The sequence below is a fragment of the Phyllostomus hastatus genome, unplaced genomic scaffold, assembly GCF_019186645.2.
Source record: "Phyllostomus hastatus isolate PE091 unplaced genomic scaffold, TTU_PhHast_1.1 phas_contig_195, whole genome shotgun sequence".
Taxonomy (NCBI): domain Eukaryota; kingdom Metazoa; phylum Chordata; class Mammalia; order Chiroptera; family Phyllostomidae; genus Phyllostomus; species Phyllostomus hastatus.
The window spans coordinates 3,796,938-3,819,297 of NW_025333706.1; the positions used below are offsets into that span (position 1 = coordinate 3,796,938).

General features: G+C 39.6%; 1 protein-coding gene across 1 annotated transcript in view; it reads right to left on the reverse strand.

Annotated features, from left to right (window-relative positions):
* Window positions 1-22,360, reverse strand: part of SPTLC1 (serine palmitoyltransferase long chain base subunit 1) — an 81,066-nt gene that overhangs the window by 23,500 nt on the left and 35,206 nt on the right. Inside the window, exons 7-8 of the mRNA XM_045833868.1 lie at window positions 5,613-5,742; window positions 221-310 (exon numbers count right to left, since the gene is read on the reverse strand). Of these exons, the coding sequence (XP_045689824.1) occupies window positions 221-310; window positions 5,613-5,742 (220 nt within the window). The remainder of the gene's footprint in view (window positions 1-220; window positions 311-5,612; window positions 5,743-22,360) is intronic.

Consider the following 22,360-nt stretch of genomic DNA (forward strand, 5'->3'; position numbering starts at 1 on the left):
CTCTCAATGAAGCTGGTTTTAAAAAGTTGAGTTTTGATTACTCTTTAAAGATCAGAGTAGGCATTTAATGTTAATATACGTCCCCAGTATGATCAGAATGTGCTTATGATACCTACTGTGCAAAGCAATGTAGACAATATACATTAAAAGTGGTTATAAACAAAAGGCAAACTGCCAAATAATCCAAATACTAAAATAATAAACAATCATGGTTGCTTACCAATTCTGGAAGAGGACAAATAGTACCAGTATTCATATACAACCCTTCGACTACAATGAAACGTCGAGTTACACGAGCCTTGCGAGGATTCTTTAAAAGAGAAAAAACAAACAAACAAACAAAAAAACCCAGACATTTTAAATTTTAGTGACTCCAGAGATCTATTCATCAAAATAAATAACTAGATAGTATGGATGAATTTCAAGCCCGGGTTTGATATGCTATTATGAAAGAAAGAGTTGTGCTTTCTCCTTGCAGACATGTTTTTCAGTTCATATACTAACTAGGAGACCTTACACACACACACACACACAGCTTAGGTATTCTGAGACTATTACAACACAAACAAAACCCTCTGAACCCAGAATGAGTGGGAAGGGACCAATGGAACTTTCAGGGATGACAGAATGCTTGGGGCCATGATACCTGGGTTACATGGGTCTAACCACTGGTTCAAATTGTATAGCTAGGATTTATGCATTTCATTGTCTGTAATTTATTGTACCTAAAATAAATCATCATCATCACCATCATCGAGATGTGATGCTGAATTAAGTGGAGGTTCAGATAATACAAGAATGGCAGAATGTTGATAACAAGAGGGGGCTTCATTATACTATGTTTCCTTTGAATGTGCCTGGAATTTTCTATAATAAAACGTTTAAAAACAGACAAACCCTGTTTTATTAACTTTGTTTACAAAAAAAAACCCAAACCAAACCAAACAAAACAAAAAAAAACCCAGATAAAAACCTTTTCCCCTCCTTACTCTTGACTATGGGGCCATGTAAAACTTGACCACATCTGGTGATACTGGAAGTCAGTGGTGTAAAGGGACTTTTTCAGACAACACACACCTTCCTCACACCCCAGTGATTCCAGGTCCCACTGCTGACTGTACAGATGCTTCAGCTGTCCTAGGCTATAAAAAACTGAGATCTGCACACAGAGTTTATCACCACCTTCCTAAGATTTCTTGTCTCTAAGCTTCTGTCTGATGAACAACTAGAAACTCAGAGATCAGAGCTATGCTTTTAAGGGGTATTTTAAAACTCATGGCTAGAACACTCAGCAAGTTGTCCGTTTAAGCATGCAAAAGTATCCCTCACTGAGTGTGCTTGATCATCTCCCCTCTGCACACATATCCAAAGGCCATGGGTCTGCTGGGGGTCTGAGGACATGGGGCATCCTGTCCCTCCCTGCCTTTTAAAAATGACATATTTTATTTAGGATTTTAAAATATTCAATGTAGAACTCTTGAGAAATGAAAAAGTACAAAAATAATTAAATTAGCTTCTCACATCACACATGGATAACTTGTCTTTCTTGTAAAAAATATCTTTAAAAATTACTTTGTAGAAATCAGGATTTTACTGCAATAGCTTCAGTAACAGAATTTTAAAAATACTATATTATGAGCATTTCCATATTATTTAAAGCACTTCAGAGGAGAAATAATATTCCACCTTGTGGGTTTACCACAAATTAATGATTCTCCCAATGTTGCATTTCGGTTGTTCCCCTCATTTTGCTTTTTTACACTGTATTGTAAATAAGTAATCTTTCAATCTTTGACACTTTTTAAAAAAAATATATTTTACTGATTATGCTATTACAGTTGTCCCATTCCCCTCCTTTATTCCCCTCAGCCCTGCACACCCCCTCCCACTCGGATTTCCCCCTTTAGTTTATGTCCCTGGGTTGTACATACAAGTTCTTTATCTTCTCCATTGCCTATGCTAATCTTAACCTCCCCTTGTCTATTTTGTACCTACCATTTATGCTTCTTATTCCCTGTATCTTCTCCCCCATTCTCCCCCCTCCACCTCCCCGCTGATAACCCTTCATGTGATCTGTTTCTGTGATTCTGTTCCTGTTCTAGTTTGCTTCAGTTGTTAGTAGCTGTGAGTTTGCTGTCATTTTACTGTTCATATTTTAAATCTTTTTTTTTAGTTAAGTCCCTTTAACACTTCATATAATGAGGGCTGGGTGATGATGAATCCTTTAACTTGACCTTATCTGGGAAGTACCTTATCTGCTCTTCCATTCTAAAGGATAGCTTTGCTGGACAGTCATCTTGGATGTAGGTTCTTGCCTTTCATGACTTGGAATACTTCTTTCTAGCCCCTTTTTGCCTGCGAGGTTTCTTTTGAGAAACCAGCTGATTGCCTAATAGGAACTCCTCTGTAGGTAACCCTCTCCTTTTCTCTTGCTGCTTTTAAGATTCTTGCCTTATCTTTAATCTTGGGTAATGTAATTATGATGTGCCTTGATGTGTTTCTCCTTGGGTCCAACTTCTTTGGGACTCTCTGAGCTTCTTGGACTTCCTAGAAATCTACTTCCTTTACCAGATAGGAGAAATTCTCCTTCATTATGTTTTCAAGTAAGCTTTCAATTTCTTGCTGTTCTTCTCCTTCTGATAGCCCTATGATTCAGATGTTGGAGTGTTTAAAGATGTCCTGGAGGTTCCTAAGCCTCTCATTTTTCAGAATTCTTGTTTCTTCATTCTTTTCTGGTTGAATGTTTCTTTCTTCCTTCTGCTCCAAACCGTTGACTTCAGTCCTGGTTTCCTTCCTGTCACTGATTGTTCTCTCTATATTTTCCCTTATTTCACTTTTCATAGCCTTCATTTTTTCCTCTAATTTTCAACCACATTTAACCAATTCTGTAAGCATCCTGATTACCAGTGTTTTGAACTGTGCATCTGATAGTTGGCTATCTCTTTGTCACTTAGTTGTATTTTTTCTGGAGCTTTGATCTGTTCTATCATTTGGGCCATTTTTCTTCCCCTCAGCCAGCCTGTTACATAGTAAGGGGCGGAGCCTTAGGTGTTCACCAGGACGGGGCAACCCACATCACTGCTTTGTGGCACTGCTTGTGGGGGAGGGGACTGAGAGGGAACAGTGCTGCTTGCTCAGCTCTCTGGTGCTTTTCAGTCACTTCCCCCACTACCCACAATCAAATTAGGCCCTTCTGGACCTGATTCCTGGGTGGGTGGGTTTATGTATGTTCTAGGACCCTATGGATCTCTTCACTGAATTCTCCTGTGAGGCTGGGAGTTTCTCCCACTGCCGCCTCAACCCCCACAAGATTTTCCAGTCAGAGGCTTGGAGGCTTTATTCCCCATATTGGCACCTGCGTTGTGAAGTCTATCTCGCTCTCCAGTTATTGTTCCCAGTTTATCTGCACATGAATGTGGGACCTCCAGTCTGCTAGCTGCCGCCTCACCCAGTCCACCAGCTGCCAAGTTGCTGCGGGTCCTCTCCAGCCAGCTGCCCGTCTCTATCCCTCCTACCCATCTGGATGAATGTTTCTTCAACTCCTTGGCTGTCAGACTTCCATACTGTTTGATTTTCTGTCAGTTCTGGTTATTTTTTGTCTTTAAATTTGTTGTTGTCCTTCTTTTGATTGTGGAAGGAGGCACAGTGTGTTTACCTATGCCTCCATCTTGGCCGGAAGTCTGACACCACTTCGGATTACCTTCTAAAGACAGCATTCTAGATACAAGACTGAAGGATATAGATATTTAAGAATACTGGAATATACCTGCCCACTTATACTCTAGAAAGGCTGTTTCAATTGAAACTCTTCCCAGAATTATAGGAGGGCCCTCTTTCTCATCACACATCAGTGTTGACACTGATTAATACTATTAAGTTCCCTTAATGGATAGGCAAAACCTCCTAGCCTAATTTCTCCAATTGTTAGTGAAGCAATTCTATGTTTCATTTGCTCAGTTATTTTATTCTTACTATAAAATGCTGTTTTTTATCTACTGTCCTTTATTTTTAGAAGAATATGGGACAAGAGAATCCTGTAGGAAAAGAAATGAGAAACATCTTGAGAAATTAACAACATAAAATGATCCAAACCTGGACTAAAATGCAACATTTTAATTCAGTTTTAATGGAAAGATAAGTATCTCTGTAGAAAATATTCAAATATTTAACATATTTATGTGAAAATAAAATGGAAAAAGTATTTTTAAAATCCAAATGTAGAGTTATTTAGAAAGCCTACTCTTAGTAGGAAAATGTATTATAAACTAGTAAAAAAGTAAAAACTATAAAATGGAAATAAATTTCAAGATAATTTTATTTCTTGTTGTTATTCATAAAAAAAGTTCCATGAAAAATAAATCTGGTAAAACACAAACAAGAAACTTGAATATCATGTTTTCCAAATCTGTACAGTACTAACTTGACAAAATAAACTCTACAGCAGACTGGCCATTGGTAACACTGCCCAAGGCAGTTTTCTGGTATCATTCTATTACTATGTCAGTATAAAGGACATCTTTTTTTATAACATGTAGAAAAAAGTCATCAATGTGACCGTTTCAATTTTAAGACTTTCCTCAACTGTGTAACTATAAACAGTGGCCTGTAGCACATCTAGCATTAAATAGTGAGGGTCTATGCATATCCATCATACATGAAAATTCATCACAGAATGTATATATTCATTAAGAGCTGCTTTTAGACTATCACCTAAACAAAGATAACAAAATCTTAAAGGAATAATGCCAATTATCTGGGAAAACAAAAAGAGCACAAAATTAAGGAACGTACATTTTTACCAGTTACCCTAGTAATGAATGAGCTGTACTGGAAAAGCCTGCTTCAATGTGGTATTGAGAGGAAGGCTGTGCTCACCAGCTTCCTAGTACAGTCGCCACACTATGGTTCCTGCAGAAGCACAGGCCAGAACAACTTTTCTCATCCATGTCATCACACAAGAAAACAACTGATAATTCTAATAGCGATGCCCTGAACACATTTCCTCTGTTACACTCTAATCAAGCATGGAGGAACGAGCACCACTCCCCAATGAGAAGAAAAAGTGTAAATGGCTGCAAGATGGCAGGAAACCAAGTCTAGGTGTTGCTTCTCACAAGTAGCTGCCACTCAGGGCTGTAGCATGAAGAGGGGGTGGGGAGAAATTAGTGTCACTTCATTCAGAAATTCATAAATTAAGATCTGCTGTCACTGTTTCTTCCACTTGCTACATGATTTATTCTGATATAAATTAATCTATTTTGAATTCAATAGGTATAGTTCATTAACATGCTAATGAGTTCTGGTGCTATTTCTGTAGAATTGAAAGTGTATATCCCCTACCCACAAAGTGCAGGCTATTTTTCTCTCTCCCTTTCAGATATTTGTCTGATTAACTTCCTCCAAATTTGCCATATGTAACTATGGCAGTGACGAGGCAATTTACAATCAGACTTGGCTCTCTATAACATAAAGTACATTTAATAAGCAGGAATGTCCTTCATATCCAAATGTGACCCACAGGCAAGTTTTCATGACAAATTACCATTTCACATATAATTTATCTGGTTAGAAAGTACAAAAGAAATACATAATTTTCTTCAAAAGAATTATACCTTTTGATCTTCGATCTCTTGTTCTTTTAGCAGTCGCTCCAGGTCAGCCATATCATTATGCTCAAATAACTTAATGTCACTACGTGATGCTTGTAATCCTTTCTGAATAGCAAAGCAGGCAGCTCGATCTCTATAAGGAAGAGAGAACAACCAAATTGAGGTTTAAAGGGCCTTGTCAACATTCTTAAAAAAGGAAAGCTTGCTTTAGAAGGATGAACAGCCTATATTTGTTAACAGGAACATGACAAACAAATAAAGCACATCTAAACATTTATTTATTTAAAAATTTTATTTATTTATTTTTAGGGGGGAGGGAGGGAGAAAAAGTGGGAGAGAAACACTGATGTGTGATCAGTTGCCTCTTGCATGCCCCCAACTGGGGACCTGTTCATTCAGGCATGTGCCCTGACTGGGAATCAAACTGGCAACCTTTTGGTTCACAGGCCGGCAATCAATCCACTGAATCATATCATCCTGGGCTAATCATTATTTGTACTCCCTCTGCAAGTTCTTTTCACAAAACTAGTGTACTGATTCTATTCTAAGAAGTACGCTCATGCCATATTTTCAGCTCTCAGAAGTTAGCATGAATTTACCATGGATGGCATCTTAGTTTACTCACAGTAATTTTCTTTCTTAGAAATACAAAAAATGCTGTGCATTTCACCATCAGTGGGATCTCTGATTTGAAGGCCCCATTCCTGTGCTGTTATACTTGGTCATGAGAAGCAATACTGGACAGTTCATCTGTATAACACAGGGCAGAACACTGAATCTTGCAGCTTAAACTTCCATGAGACCCTCTAAACTGGTTAGTTAGGAGGAAATAAGGCCGGTTCAGAAAGTCTAACCATTGTTAATATAACAAGAACGGTATGCGTGACATTGGTGTCACCTGGCAGCCAAGGAGAATGGGCCGGAATGCGCATATGTGCCCAATGGCCACTCACTGTACTAGTTAGTGGAGGCAGTAGATGCCACTGAGTGAGCATGTGTATGGTGTGGCCATTGCATTAAAAATGACTTAGCAAGTAGAGCGACGAATCTGAATTAAATTTTGTGCTAACCTTGAACATTCTGTGGAGACTATTTAGATGATTCAGAAGGCCGCAGCTATGGGTCACTGGTGATTGGTAACTTCATCATGACAACTCACCCACTCGTGTATCATGCCTTGGGCAGAGATTGTGGTGAAACATTGTATCACCCAGGTGACTCAGCTCTGCTACAGCCCAGATTTGGTGCCCTGCAACTGCTGGCTCTTCCCAAAACTAAAATCACCTTTGAAGAGGAAGAGATTTCAGACCACTGATGAGATACAGGAAAATATGACAGGGCAGGTGGTGGCAATTGGGAGAACTGTGTGAGGTATCAAGGTGCCTACTTTGAAGGGGATTGAGGTATCATTGTCTTAGGTACAATGTTTCCTGTATCTTGTTAAATGCCTCTATTTTTCATATTACATGGTTGGACACTTTCTAGACAGATTTCAAATATTTTTAAATTAAGTTGTATAATCAAAGTATATGCAAGATTTCCACTTCTGGGAAGATGGAATAGACATATATTCCCTATTTTTATTACTAGGTATAACCAAAACCCCTGGACTTCATATAAAATAAACATAAGAAGGTTGAAATGTGGAGATAAAAGACCAGCTAGGGACCTGAGAAATTACATGAAATGAGTTTCCTCGATTTTTTAGACTTGGAGTTGAAAAGGTTGGCTACCTTGAAATGCTACAAGGACCATAAAGTTCTAACAGAAGCCTCTGCTCTGTAGCCAAGGGGAGAAGAAAGAGGGCAGCCTAGAAAACAGTGATGGCTCTACTGTAGCCACACTGTGGAAAAACCTGGGCCAACCCCCTCTGCACCAGCAATGGCTAATAAGGGATCTAGGCTCTGACACTTGTGAGGTTATAACCCCAGGATGCTGTCAGGTAAGGGAGCTAAGACTTTTATCTGTGCCTGACAATAATATGTGGCCCCAACTGTGCTGTCAGTGACACCACATGGAGACCCCCTCCACTTCCACCCACCATGCAGTTAGGGGCACCCTCCCTTTCTCAGTGTGTGCTGTTTCAAAGGAGGCTAAGGGGAGAGTTGAAGGCAGAAAAAAACACCCCCAACTTGGTACTAACAGAGGCTGAATGGGGACATCCACTTGGCAATAATGAGTCAGCAGTGCCCCCATACAGCTGTTGAAAGAGTGTCAGAGAAAGGCAATTAAAATAGGTTGAAATAAAACATGAACTATAACAGCATAACATGAAAGTGTTGAGGTTTCAACAACTATTACATGTCATATCAAGAACCAGAAGATATCAAATATAATAAAAAGAAAACAACCAACAAATATTAATACTGAGGTAAAAGAGATGCCAGTACTTCTGATCATTTTAGAGCAGTCATGATAAAAATGTTTCCTCAAAATACTGAAAACAGAACTATCATACAGTCCAGCTATTCTACTTCTGGGTGTTTATCCAAAGAAAATGAAACCACTAATTCAAATGAGTATGTGTTCCTATGTTCAATGTAGCATTATTTATAGTAGCCAAAATATGGAAGCAACCTAGATGCCCACCTACAGTCAAGTGGATAAAAACGTTGTGGTATACACAATGGAATAAGACAGAGAAAGACAAATACCTTGTACCATATAATTTCACTCATATGTGGAACTAAAAATAAGAAAAAAACCCAAACAAATAAAAGTAGAAATAGACTCATACACAGAGGAAACATACTAGAGCTGACAAGAGGGGGTAGGCATTCAGGGGCTGGATAAGTAGGTGAAGGGGATTAAGAAGTTCAAATTTCGACTTCCGGCAAGATGGAGGAATAGGTGGATGCACTGTACCTCCTCGCACAACCAAGATTAGAACAACAATAATTCACAGCCAGAACAACACCCAGAACTGATAGAGGATTTATCTGAATGGAAGTCGGACAGCCAAGAAGTTGAAGTAGACCCGTACATCCAGACTGGTAGGAGAGGACGAGCCGGGCGGGCGTGGGTCGGCAGCACACGGAGGCCAGGGAAAACTTGGAGCGAAATCTGCGCGAAAGCCATCTGGTGCGCAAGAACGCAGCAGTGGTCCCTGAGTACGCTAGCTGCGGCTGGTGGACCCAGTGAGGCGGTGATTGTGGACCAGGGCAGAGCTCCCAGCCCAGGATCCCAGAGAAGGGACTGACATCCCAGGAGAACGGAACTACCGCCATTGTTCCCTCCCCTCCCCGCTCCCACACCCGCCCCCACATATAACGTCACAATCTAGCGACTGGGGTGCCCAGCCCCGGTTAACACCTAAGGCTCCGCCCCCCCACCGTAACAAGTGTGACCAGACCGAAAAAAAAAAAAAAAGAGAGAGACAGAGAGAGACATGTTTCCAACAGAACAGATCAGTCCCCCAGGACTCATCCTTTTGAACCACCAAGAAATAGCCAATCTATCAGATGCACAGTTCAGAACACTGGTGATCAGAAAGCTTAAGGAATTGGTTGATTTTGGGTGCAAATTAGATGAAAAGATGCAGGTTACCATAAAAGAGATGCAGGAAGATACACGGAGGAGAGCCAACAGTGAAGGGAAGGAAACTGGGTCTCAAAACAATACAGTGGACCAGAGGGAAGATAGACTCAACCAAGCAGGAAAGCACGATGAAATAAGAATTCAAAAAAATGAGGAGAAGCTTAAGAGCATCGAGGACATCTTTAAACGTTCCAACACCCGAATTATAGGGGTACCAGAAGGGGAAGGGGAAAAGCAACAAATTGAGCACGTATTTGAACAAATAATAAAGGAGAACTTCTCCAATCTGGCAAAGGGAAGAGTCTTCCAAGAAATCCAGGAAGCTCAGAGAGCCCCAAAGAAGTTGGACCCAAGAAGGAACACACCAAGGCACATCATAATTACATTAGCCAAGGTAAAAACGAAGGAGAGAATCCTAGAAGCAGCAAGAGATAAGGGGACAGTCACCTACAAAGGAGTTCCCATCAGACTGTCAGCTGATTTCTCCAGAGACCTTACAGGCAAGAAGGGCTGGAAAGAAATATTCCAAGTCATGAAAGACAAGGACCTACATCCCAATTGCTCTATCCAGCAAAGCTCTCATTTAGAATGGAAGGGCAGATAAAGTGCTTCTCAGATAAGGTCAAGTTAAAGGAGTTCATCATCACCAAGCCCTTATTTTATGAAATGCTAAAGGGACTTATCTAAGAAAAGAAGATAAAGAAAAAACATGTATAGTAAAAGGACAGCAAACTCACAATTATTAACAACCACACCTAGAGCAAAACCAAAAGAAACTAAGCAAACAACTAGAACAGGAACAGAACCACAGAAATGGAGGTCACATGGAGGGTTAGCAACAGGGGGGTGGGAGGAGGAGAGAGGGGGAAAAGGTATAGAGAATAAGTAGCACAGAATGTAGGTTGAAAATAGATAGGGGGAGGGTAAGAATAGTATGGGAAATGTAGAAGCTAAAGAACTCATAAGTATGACACATGGACATGAACTAAAGGGGGGGAATGTGGGTGGGAGAGGGGGTACAGGGTGGAGGGGAGAGAAGGGGGGAAATGGGACAACTGTAATAGTATAATCAATAAAATATATTAAAAAAAAGAAGTACAAATTTCCAGTTACAAAATTTTAAACGAGTCATGAGGTTTGATGTACAGCGAGGTGTGATGTATAGCATAAGAATATAGCAATAATATTGTAATAACTTTGTAGGGTGACAGTAATTAGACTTAATTAATTAATTGGGGATCACTTCATATGTATACATTAAGCATCAAATCACTACAATGTGCATCTGAAACAAATAGGGTATTGTATGTCAATTACACACCAATAAAAATGTTTCCAATGGGAGACTCCTGGTCAAGATGGAGGTGTGGGTAGACATGGTTTGCCTCCTTGCACAATGACAGAGTGAATTACAAATATATCTCAAAACAAACAACAGCCAGAACTGTTAGAAACTTGAGCTGTATGGAAGTTTGACAACTTAGGATTTAAAGAAGCCACATTCATCCAGATGAGTAGGAGGGGTGGAGTCATGGAGTAGGGCAGAGAGGTGTGGAGACAATGTGTGACACGGAGAGGAGGCGATGGCAGATTGTTTGGTCCCCACATTCACGTGTGGTGGATAAAAATCAGGAGGAATACCTTGGGAGTGAGTGACCCCAGCCCCAGGCCTGGCCACAGAGCCCAGGGTTCCAGTGCCAGGAAAACAGATCCCTGTAACTTCTGGCTATAAAAACAAGTGGGAGTTGGGGTAGCAGAAGAAACTGTAGGATTTTCAGGACAGTCCATTTAAAAGTCCTGCAGAGAGTTAGAACATATGCAAACCTACCCACTCTGGGATTCACCAACAGGGCAACAGTTAGAAGGGTAACAGTCACATATGGGAAATGTGTGAAGTGACTGGAAATGGGGCAAATGCTGGGCCAGGAGCCAGGCAGCCACGTTGTCCCCTCTCCCAACCCTTCCCAACACAGACCCACAAAGCGGTGAAGTGGGTTTTTGACTCCCTCCCACCCTAGTAATTATGTAAGGTTCTGTCCCACACAATTTACGGGTGCTTTTTCTAAGACAGGGAGTCAAAGCAGCTCTACCTAATATACAGAAACAAATAGCCCTCCCTGGGCTGCCAAAATGAGGTGACAAAGAAATATGGCCCAAATGAAAGAACAGAATAAAACCCCAGAAAAAGAACTAAATGAAATGGAGATAATCAAACTATTAGATGCAGAGTTAAAAACACTGGTAATCAGGATGCTCAAAGAACTGAGTCTGGCAACAACATAAGGGAAGAAATAAAGATTACACTAAGTGAAATAAAGAAAAATATGCAGGGAACCAACACTGGAGACAATGAAGCCAAGAATCAAATCAACAATTTGGAACACAAGAAAGCAAAAAATTCCAATCAGAACAGCAGGAAGAAAAAAGAATAAAAAAACAGAAACAAAACCAAAAACAGAAATAAGGATAGGTTTAGGAACCTCTGGAACAACTTTAAACATACCAACATCCTAATCATAGGGAGGCTAGAAGGAGAAGAGGAAGAGCAAGAAATGGAAAACTTAGTTGAAAAACTAATTCTGGAAAGCTTCCTTAATTAGGTAAAGGAAGTAGATATACAAGTCTGGGAAGCATAGATAGTCTCAAACAAGTTGGACCCAAAAAGGACCATACCAAGACACATGATAATTAAGTTGCTCAAGGTTAAAGATCTTAAAAGCAGTAAGAGGAAAGGAGAGTTACCAACAAAGGAGTTACCATAAGACTATCAGCTGATTTCTCAAAAGAAGCCTTATAGGTGAGAAGGGGCTGGAAAGAAGTATTCAAAGTCCTGAAAGGCAAGGACCTACATCCAAGATTGCTCTATCCAGCAAAGCTATCATTTAGAGTTGAAGGGCAGATGAAGTGCTTCCCAGGCAAGGTAAAGCTAAAAGAGTTCATCATCACCAAGCCAGTATTACATGAAATGTTAAAGAGACTTATTTAAGAAAAAGATAATCAAAACTATGAACATTGAAAGAGCAAAAAATGCACAACTATCAACAACTGAATTAAACAAACAAACAAACAAACTAAGCAAACAACCAGAGCAGGAATAGAATCTTAGATATGCAGATTATTTGGAGTGTTATCAGCTGGGAGGGGAAGTGGGGAGGATGGGGGAAATGGTGCAGAGATTAAGCATAATCCCTACCACAGCATAATACTTACAGTATACCTACCACAACATAATTGGTAGGTACAAAATAGAAAGGAAGATGTCAAGAATAGCACAGGAAATGGAGAAGCCAAAAAACATGTGCATGACCCACGGATATGAACTAAGTGGGGGGATTTCTGGAGGGAAGGGGGTATTGGGTGGCCAGGGGCAAAGGGTGAAAAAACTGGGATAACTGTAATAGCATAATCAATACAATATATTTAAAAAGTTTCCAGTGAAATCAAGGGCTGGTTCTCTGAAAAGATAAACAAGACTGATAAACCTTTAACCAGACTCATTAAAAAAATAAATAAAAAAGGAGGACCCAAATAAATAAAATCAGAAGCAAACGTGAAGTAACTGACATCACAAAAACAGAACACCTTATAAGAAAATATTGTGAACTATATGTCAACAAATTGGACAATGTGGAAGAAATAAAGAAATTTCTAGAAACATACATTCTCCCAAAACTGAATCAAGAAGAAATAGAAAATCTGAACAGACCAATTACAACTAATGAAATTCAAGTAGTAATCAAAGAAACTTCCAACAAAACACTCCTGGACAAGAGGCTTCACAGGTGAATTTACCAAACATTCAAAGAAGAATTAATACCTATCCTTCTCAAACTATCCCAAAAAACTCAAGAGGAGAGAAGACTCTGAAACTTACTTTACCAGGCCAGGATTATCTTAATTCCAAAACCAGATAAAAAAAACACAAATAAAAAAAAATTATAGGCCAATATGCTTGATGAACACAGATGCAAAAATCCTCTACAAAATACTAGCAAATCAAATCCATCAATATGTTAAAAAGATCATATACTGGGATGAAATGGGATTTATTCTTGAGATGCAACATTGGTACAATATCCACAAATCAATTAACGTGATATACCATATAAATATATCCTTTATATGAAGGATAAAAATAATATGACCATATCACTAGAAGCAGAAAAGCATTTGACAAAATCCAGCAGCCCTTTATGATAGAAACTCTCAGCAAAGTAGGGGAACATAACAACATAATAAATGCCACATATAACAAACCCACAGCTAATATACTCAATGGGGAAAAATTATATTATTTCCCTTAAGATCAGGGATGAGTAAGAAAATCCACTTTCACCACTTACTCAACACAGTACTGCAAATTCCAGCCATACCCATGAGATAAGAAGAAATAAAAGGGATCCACAATGTAGAGGAAGAAGAAAAACTGTCACTATATCCAAATGACAAGATACTGCAAACAGTGAACCCCAAAGACGGATAGAACCAAGGAGGTAAAAGACGTGTACTTGTAAAATGTTAAGACACTGAAGAAAAATACTGAAGAAGATACAAACAAATGGAGCATATACCAAGCCCATGAATAAGAAGAATTAACATAGTTAAAATGCCCATTGTATGTTAAGCAATCTATAGACTGCTTAACTCAATTCCTATCAAAATACTAATGGCATATTTCACAGAACTAGGACAAATAATGAAAAAATTTATATGGAACCATAAAAAAACCTCAAATAGCTACAGCAATCTTAAGACCAAATTTAACAAATCACACTACCTGATATCAAACTATACAATAAGATCATAGTAATCAAAACAATATATGGGCCCTGGCTGGTATGGCTGACGTAAACCCTGGTTCATGGGGTCTGCAGCATTGTGGATGAGATGAGACAAATTCGCACGGACTACCAAGTCCTGTGGAAGAAAAGGGACAGCATGGTCACTCTCTCCAGGGGAGAGCGCCTCGACCCTTGCTTTGACATACTTTTATTGCTTTTCTGGGCACATTACGTGATGGTCCTCATTTACTATGCACAAGTTTGCTTTAGGTGGTTACCCTTTACAGAAAACAAAGGAGAGGATGTTGCTAATTACTTCAAAGAGAAGGATGTAGCAGTCCAAGGGCAAAAGTGATTGAACTGGTTACACTTCATACTGGGGAGGTTCAACACAGACTTTAGGAAGTTAAAGTAAGCACCTGATGCCTCAATTCAGTGTGAGAGAATTTTAGCAAAAAGCAAGTCTCAAAGCAGCCTAGGTACAATGCAGGCCTGATTCTCCATGGGAGAACCTATCCATGGGTGTGGGTTCTGTGCATCGGACCCTGCTTTCCACTAGGAGCTGGGCCCACGCCGCACAGAACAGTCTTCTATAGTGGCTTAGTGGATTGAGAGCCAGACTGCAAAGCGAAGGGTCACTGGTTCAATTCCCAGTCAGAGCACATGCCCGGGTCACAGACCACGTCCCCAGTAGGGGGCACGTGAGAGGCAACGACATGTTGAGGTTCCCCGTGCCTGGTCTCAGGAAAACTGTAACTGCCTGTGGCTAAGGCTGAGTAAGAGGCCTCCGAACCAGGAGACATTAAGGAGACAAAACTTATTTCCCTGGCATGAATGCTGCCTGTTCTGTGCCTGGCCTCCAATGCTTGATCAGGTAGCCAATGACGGGTAAGATTTCCCACGGGGGGAATTGCCTAAGACAGGCATGATCACGTGGAGGTCTCAGGGAAGGACTTGGGGCGCTGTGGATATGAAGGGGTGATCGACATCGACCCCTGCCCCCTCGGCTTTGCCAAAGCCTGAGTCCTTGAGAAGTCCAAGTCTCTGGGCTGCCTTTGTCTCCTCTGCCTGACTCAGGCCTACGGAAATAACAGGGGCGGTGCAGTCCAGACCAGAGTTGGCGGACTCCTGGTGTAATCAGACCTGAGACGTAGAATATGAAAGATCCTATAAGACCTGCTTCCTGGAAGATGCTCTTTAATTAGAACATGAAGGCACAGGCGGGAAATGAAACTAAGCTTTTAGGTCCTGTAGTCTTTTTAAATGATAAAACCCCAAAATCTCAGAATCCCAGCAGGAGATCTGCCAGTGCCTTTCAAAGCTAACTAACTACTTGTAATTCGCAAACTGTATCTGTATTCAAAAATAAAAGCCTGCTTGGGCAGGAGAACGAGGCACTCTCCACTAGAGAGAGTGACCGTTTCATTCCTATTTCTCCACAGGGCTCGGTTGTCCGTGTGTATGTTTTTCTTGTGTTTCGATGAGCATTGGCAGCGATGGATACTGCTGGACCAGTATCCGTCTCAACCACACATTGATGTTTCTCTCCCTCTTTGTCTTCTTCCCTTCCCCTCTCTCTAAAAATAAATAAATAAAATTTTTTAAAAAAGAAAGAAAACAGAGGCAGTAAAATCTTGACATTTCTCTTAATATTTTTCCTGACATATCTCCTTGGCAAAAGAAACAAAAGAAAAAACAAACAAATGGAACTACTTTAAACTAAATTTTCTGCACAGCAAAGGAAACCATCAACAAAATGAAAAGACAACCACTGAATAGGAGAGAATATTTGCCAATGATACATTTATAAGGGGTTAGTATAAAAAAATTTATAAACAACACATACAACTCAACATAAAAATATCCAATTAAAAATGGGATAAGGCATTTAACAGGAAAACATATTCACCAATGATACACTTGATTAGAAGTCCAAAATATATAAAGTACTAATTATAATTGAACATCAACAAAATAAACAATCCAATGAGAAAATGGGCAAAGGATGTGAACAGAAACTTCTCCAAAGAGGACATAGAGGTGGCCAATAGACATATGAAAAGATGTTCAACATTACTAGTCATCAGAGAAATGCAAATAAAAACCACAATAAGATATTACCTCATGTGTGTCAAATTGGCTAGCATCAATAAATCAATAACCAAGTGGTGGCGGGGATTTGGACAAAAGGGAGGCTTGTGCACTCTTGGTGGGAATTCAGTTTATTGCTTTTTGACCCAGCAATTCAATTTCTGGGAATATTTCTGAAGAATCCCCAAACACCCCCATGTACACTGTAGCATTCTTTACAACAGCCAAAATCTGGGAACTGCCCAACTCCCCATCAGTAGATAAATGGATAAAAAAGCTGTGGCACATTTGGACAATGGAATACTACTTGGCTGTATAAAAAGAAACTTACCTTTTGCAACACCATGGATGGACCTGGAGAATATTATGCTAAGTGAAATAAGCCAGGCAAGGGAAGACAAATACCATGTGATCTCACTTATATGTTAAATCTAATGAGCAAAATAACAAACAAATTAGAAACAGAAGCACAGATACATAGAAGAGACTAGACTGATAGCTGCTGGGAGGAGGGTTTGGGAGGCTAGATGAAAAAAAGGTGAAGGGATTAAGCAAAACACACACACACACACACACACACATACACACACACACACAAGTATATATGTAAAACAGCCCTGGCCAAGTGGCTCAGTTGGTTGGAGCATTGTCTCATGCACCAAAATGTGGTGGGTTCAATTCCTGGTAAGGGCACATACCTAGGCTGCAGGTTTGATTCCTGGTTGGGGAGCATATGAGAGACAACTGATCAATGTTTCTCTTTCACATTGATGTTTCTCTCTCTCTCAAATTAATAAAAACATTCTCAGGTGACAGTTAAAAAACAATGATTTAATTAAATTAAAAAACCCACAGAGACAAAGACAACATTATGGTGATAACCAGTGGGAAACAAAAGTGTGGGGGGGAGGTGGAAGGGGCAAAGAGGGGATAAATCAGGATGGAAAGAGACCTATTCCTTTGGGCAATGGGTGCATAATGCAGTATGCAAATGATGTTTTGTTGAGTTGTACATGTGAAACCTGTATGGTTTTGTTAGCCAATATCATGCCAATAAATTCAGTAACAAAAATGGGCAAAGGACATACATACACTTCTCCAAAGAGGACATACAGATGGCCAACAGACATATGAAAAGATGTGCAACATCCCTAATCATCAGAGAGATGCAAATTAAAACCACAGTGAGATTTCATCTCACACCTGTCAGAATGGCCATCAACAGTAAACCAACAAACAAGCATTAACAAGGATGGATGTGAAGAAAAGGGAACCCTAGTGCACTGTTGGCGGGAATGCAGACTGGTGCAACCACTTTGGAAAACAGTGTGGAGGTTTCTCAAAAAGACTAATTTGAAAGAACATATGCATCACTATGTTCACTGCAAAGTTATTTACAGTAGCCAACATATAGAAGCAACCCAAATGCCCATAGATAGAGAAGTGGATAAAAAGGTGTGGTACATATATATACAATGGAATATTACTTAGCCATAAAAAGAATGAAATCTTATCATTTGCAACAGGATAGATAAACCTAAAGGGAATTATGCTAAGTAAAATAAGTCATTCAAAGAAAAACAATGTATGATTTCACTTATACAGGGGGTGGGCTTAAGTAGGCTTACAGTTGTAATATAATAATAATACAAGAATAAACTCTCTGTTTTGTGTACCCAAAACTGTAAACCTACTTTTGCCCACCCCTGTATGTGGTATCTAAAGAACAAAAGTTAATTAAGAGTTATGGGATGTAACCGCACAGAAATGTAGTCAATAATACTGTAATAACAATGTATAGTGCCAGGTGGGTACTAGAAATAGCAAGGTGAACACTTTGTAAATTATATGGTTTCTAACCACTATGTTGTACACTTGAAACTAAACCAAAATAATTTTGAATGTAAAGTGTAATTAAAAAAAATTAAAAGTAAAACAGAAACCATGCAAAATTCTGCAATTTATATTTTTAATTGGGATCATATTGTATTTTGAGTTTTTATTTTAAAAATTAAATTTTCTCCCTGCTGTTTCAAAGACTAGTAACATAGCTACTCTAAAGTAAAACTATTTAAAAGTTTCAATGAGCAATTATGAAAAATCTTGAAACAAATCTAAAAACCAGAAAGCCCCAGGAAAGAATCAGAAGATACAAAGAAGAACCCTATGAAGATATCAGACCTGAAAAACAAAATAACCTTATGAAGAAGCTTGGTGCATAGGGCTCAGCTGCAGAATGGAAAAGAAAGAAGAAAGAATCAGTGTACTAAAAGACTGTAATACTAGAAATTATTCAATGTAAACCACAGAGATCGAACTGACTAGAAACAGGAACCTCTGAGACTTAAAGGATGGAACATTCTCACCGGTGGGGTCCCAAGGAAGAGAAAGAGGGTGGGGCTAAAAAGGTACTCAAAGAAATAATGACTGAAAATATCCCAAATTTTACAAGTGGCTTAAACCTAAAGATTAAAGAAGCTGAGAAAAATTCATATACATAAACCTAGACAAATAAATGTCAAGACAATTTGAGTCAAACTTTTGAAAATGACAAAGAAAAAAATCTTGAAAGCAGCCCAAGAAAAATAACACTTTACCTAGAAGAGAAAAACAGTATGAGTAACAGTAGATATCTCATCAGAAACCATGGAGACCAGAAAAGAGCACAATTTATTTTAAATGGTGAAACAAATGAAAAAGAGGTCAATCCAAACCCTACAACTACCAAAAATATCCCTTAGGAATGAGGAGAAAACCAAGACATGCTCAGTTGAAGAAAATGTTCATTTTAAAAGTGACAACAGAACATATTTTAAGACAGACTACATCATGAGCCACAAAACAAACCGCAACAAATTTAAAATCTCAAAACACTTGGAAACTAAACAATGCACTTCTATATAACTAACCCAGGGGTCAAAGGGAAGGTTAAAGGGAAATAGATTACAATGAAAATAAACACATCAAAATTTGTGGGACACAAATAAAGCAATGTTGAGAGGGAAATTCATAGCACTCATGCATTAGAAAAGTGGAAAAATCTCAAATCAATAATTTAAGCTTACACCTCAAGTACCTAGAAAATCAGCAGAATAAACCAGTAATGAGAAGGCAGCATATAACAAAAAAAAATAGAACTGAAAACAAAAACAGAATGAAAAAAATCAATAAAACAAAGAGCTGACTCCATGCAAAGATCAATAAAATTGACAAACCCTTAGCAAGACTGACAAAAAGGACAGCAGACATGCAGACAGGGTTATCACTGCAGGTTTTGCAGACATTAGAAGGATAACAAGGGTCAAAGAGTGCTACACATAAAATTCTGACAACTTCAGAAAAATTCCTTGAAAAACACAAACTATCTCAACTCTCCCAATATGATGTAAATAATATGAATAGCTTTCTAAGTACTAAGGAAATTGAATTCATAATTAAAACACTTCCATCTCCAGGTTCAGTTGGTTTCACAGGAGAACTCTACCAGACAGTTAAAGGATTAACAATTTTATACAATTTCCTCAGAAAATAGAAGAGAAGGGAAAACTTTCGAATTGATTTTATGAAGTATTATTCTGATGCTGAGACCAAAGTCCAAAGAAAGTAAACATTATTAACCATCAGGGAAATGTAAATTAAAACCACAGTAAGATATCTCTACACATCTATCAGAATGGCTAAAATAAAAACATACTGATAATATCAAATGCTTCTGAGGATGTGGACAAACTAGATTATTTATTCACTGTTAATGCCAATAAAGAATGATACAGCCACTCTGAAAAATAGTTTGGTGATTTCTTAAAACATTAAATATACAGTATCGTATGATCCAGCAACTGCATTCCTTGGCATTTATCCCAGAGAAATGAGAACTTATGTTCACAGAAAAACCTGTATGTGAAGGTTTGTTTGTAATAGTCCTAAACTGGAAATAACTCAAATATCCTGAAGAGATGAACAGTTCAACAAATTGTGGTGCAGCCATACCATGGAACTATGACTCTGCCCTCCAAAGAATGAACTCTTGATCCACACAGGAACTTGAAGACATCTCCAGAGATTGAAGAAAGCAATCCCAAAATATTTCCTACTGTATGACTGCACTTATACAACAAAATTGAAATGACAGAATTATAGAGAACAATGGAGAACAGACTGGTGGTTTGCCAGGGATCAAAAAGTGGGTACAAGCATAGGTTAATGGGATACTTGCCTCCTCTCAATACTATATCAGAATTACAACTAAACTACAAAACAAACATTCAGAACCACCTGAAATCAGGCTGAAAAAAGTCCTAAAACTAGAGAATTAAAGAAGTCACATTGAAATTTGTAGGAGGGGCAGAGACACAGAAGAGGGCTGATCCCACACCCACATGGCAGTGGATAAATTTGGGAGGGATATCTCAGCTATGGAGGTCCCCCCTGAAGAGCAAGGGGTCCCAACTCCACACCTGGTTCCCCAGCCCTAGTTTCCAGTGCCAAGAAGATAAGTCCCCATAACTTCTGGCCACAAAAACTGGCAGGAATTGAGGCTAAGGGACACAGAGGCTTCTGGAGTCCCAGGCAGTTCCTCTTAAAGGGCCCCCACACAGATTCACTTGGATTCACTCCCTCTGAGCTCCAGTGCTGGGGCAGCAGCTGAAAAGGAACCAGGGACATATGGGTAGGAACTGAAGTATTTGGCATCAGGGCAAGAGCTGGAAGACAGCTTTCTCACAGACAGAAGTGCTAGCAGGGGCCACTGTTACTTTGATGAGCCCTCTCCACAGAGCCAGAAGCAAGTACTACATCTGAGTCTCCATTAACCTGGCTCACACTGTTTGCCCTGGCCAGGTGACTCCCCAAGGCCCTACCCTTCCCAACTTTCAGACCACCCCCCATGCTGTTACCAGTCGCTTTTTCACAGAATGGCCTATCTTGGTTTATCCTTCAGATTTTCCTAAAATCTTTCAAACAAGCAGCGTATGGCCTCAGAATGTCCTTGTATGTCTCATTAAGTGGCCCCAGGCCCAGCACTGATTATCAGCTGGCCTTGCATCACAGCATGGTCTTGCCTGGGCACCTCCTAGCCCAGCACAAGTAGCAGCCATGAGTGCTTTGTAGCCCATGCCAGGTGGCCCTGAGCAGAACACAGGTGGCAGCTGACTTTGGCCTGTACCTTCCAGCAGGCCCCAGGGCCAGTACACTGAACAGATAACTTCAGACCATGTGGAAGACCACACCATTTAACCACCTCCACAAGAGACACATTCAAGGGGCGGACTCAATGGGTATCAGAGCCCTGCTGAAGTTAAGTCCTGCTCTATGGTGTTAGCCCTGCACTGCTGATCCTCCATGGTGGTTGGTGGTCACAGATAGTCTATGTAGCTAAACAGCCTTGTGGTAAATCCCTCCCACTGAAGTGCCAACAGCAATCAAAGCTCAACTATAAGAGGAGGGTGTACACAGTCCACGTGGTGGTGGTGGGGGGGTACATGACGTGTTCAGTTTGGGTGATCAGGGAGGCTGTGCCACTGGACCCTACAGGACACCTATCACATTAGGTCACTCCACCAAGCCAGGGAATCATAGCAGCTCTACCTAATACAAAGAAACAAACACAGGGAGGCTGCCAAAATGTGGAGACAAAGAAATATGTCCCAAATGAAAGAACAGACCAAAACTCCAGAAAAAAACAACTAACAAAATGGAGACAAGCAATCTAGTAGAGGCACAGCTCAAAACATTGGTTATAAGGATGCTCAACTTAGTGAGAACTTCAACAGCATAATACAGGTCCAGTCAGAAATGAAGGATATACCAACTGCAATGAAAAGTAATTCACAGGGAATCAGTAGTAGAGTAAATGAAGCTGAGAATCAAATCAACAATTTGGAATATAAGCAAGCAAAAAAACACCCAATAAGAAAAACAAAAAGAAAAAAGAATCCTCCCAAATGAGGGTAGTGTAAGGAGCCTCTGGGACAACTTCAACTATACCAACATTTGAATCATGGGCATGCTAGAAGGAGAAAAAAGCAAGAAATCAAAAACCTATTTGGTATAGGTACCAAACCTATTTGGTAAAAGAAAGCTTCCTCAACATGCTGAAGGAAATAGATACACAAGTCCAGGAAGCTCAAAGATTCCTAAAGAAGATGAACCCAAAGAAGCTCAGACCAAAACACATCATAATTAGAATGCAATAAGTTAAAAATAAAGAATCTTAAAAGCATCAAGTGAAAAATAGTTACCTACAAGGGAGTTCCCATAAGGCTCCCAGCTAATTTCTCAACAGAAACTTTGCAGGCCAGAGGGATTTGAAAGAAATATTCAAAGTGATGAAAAGCAAGGGCC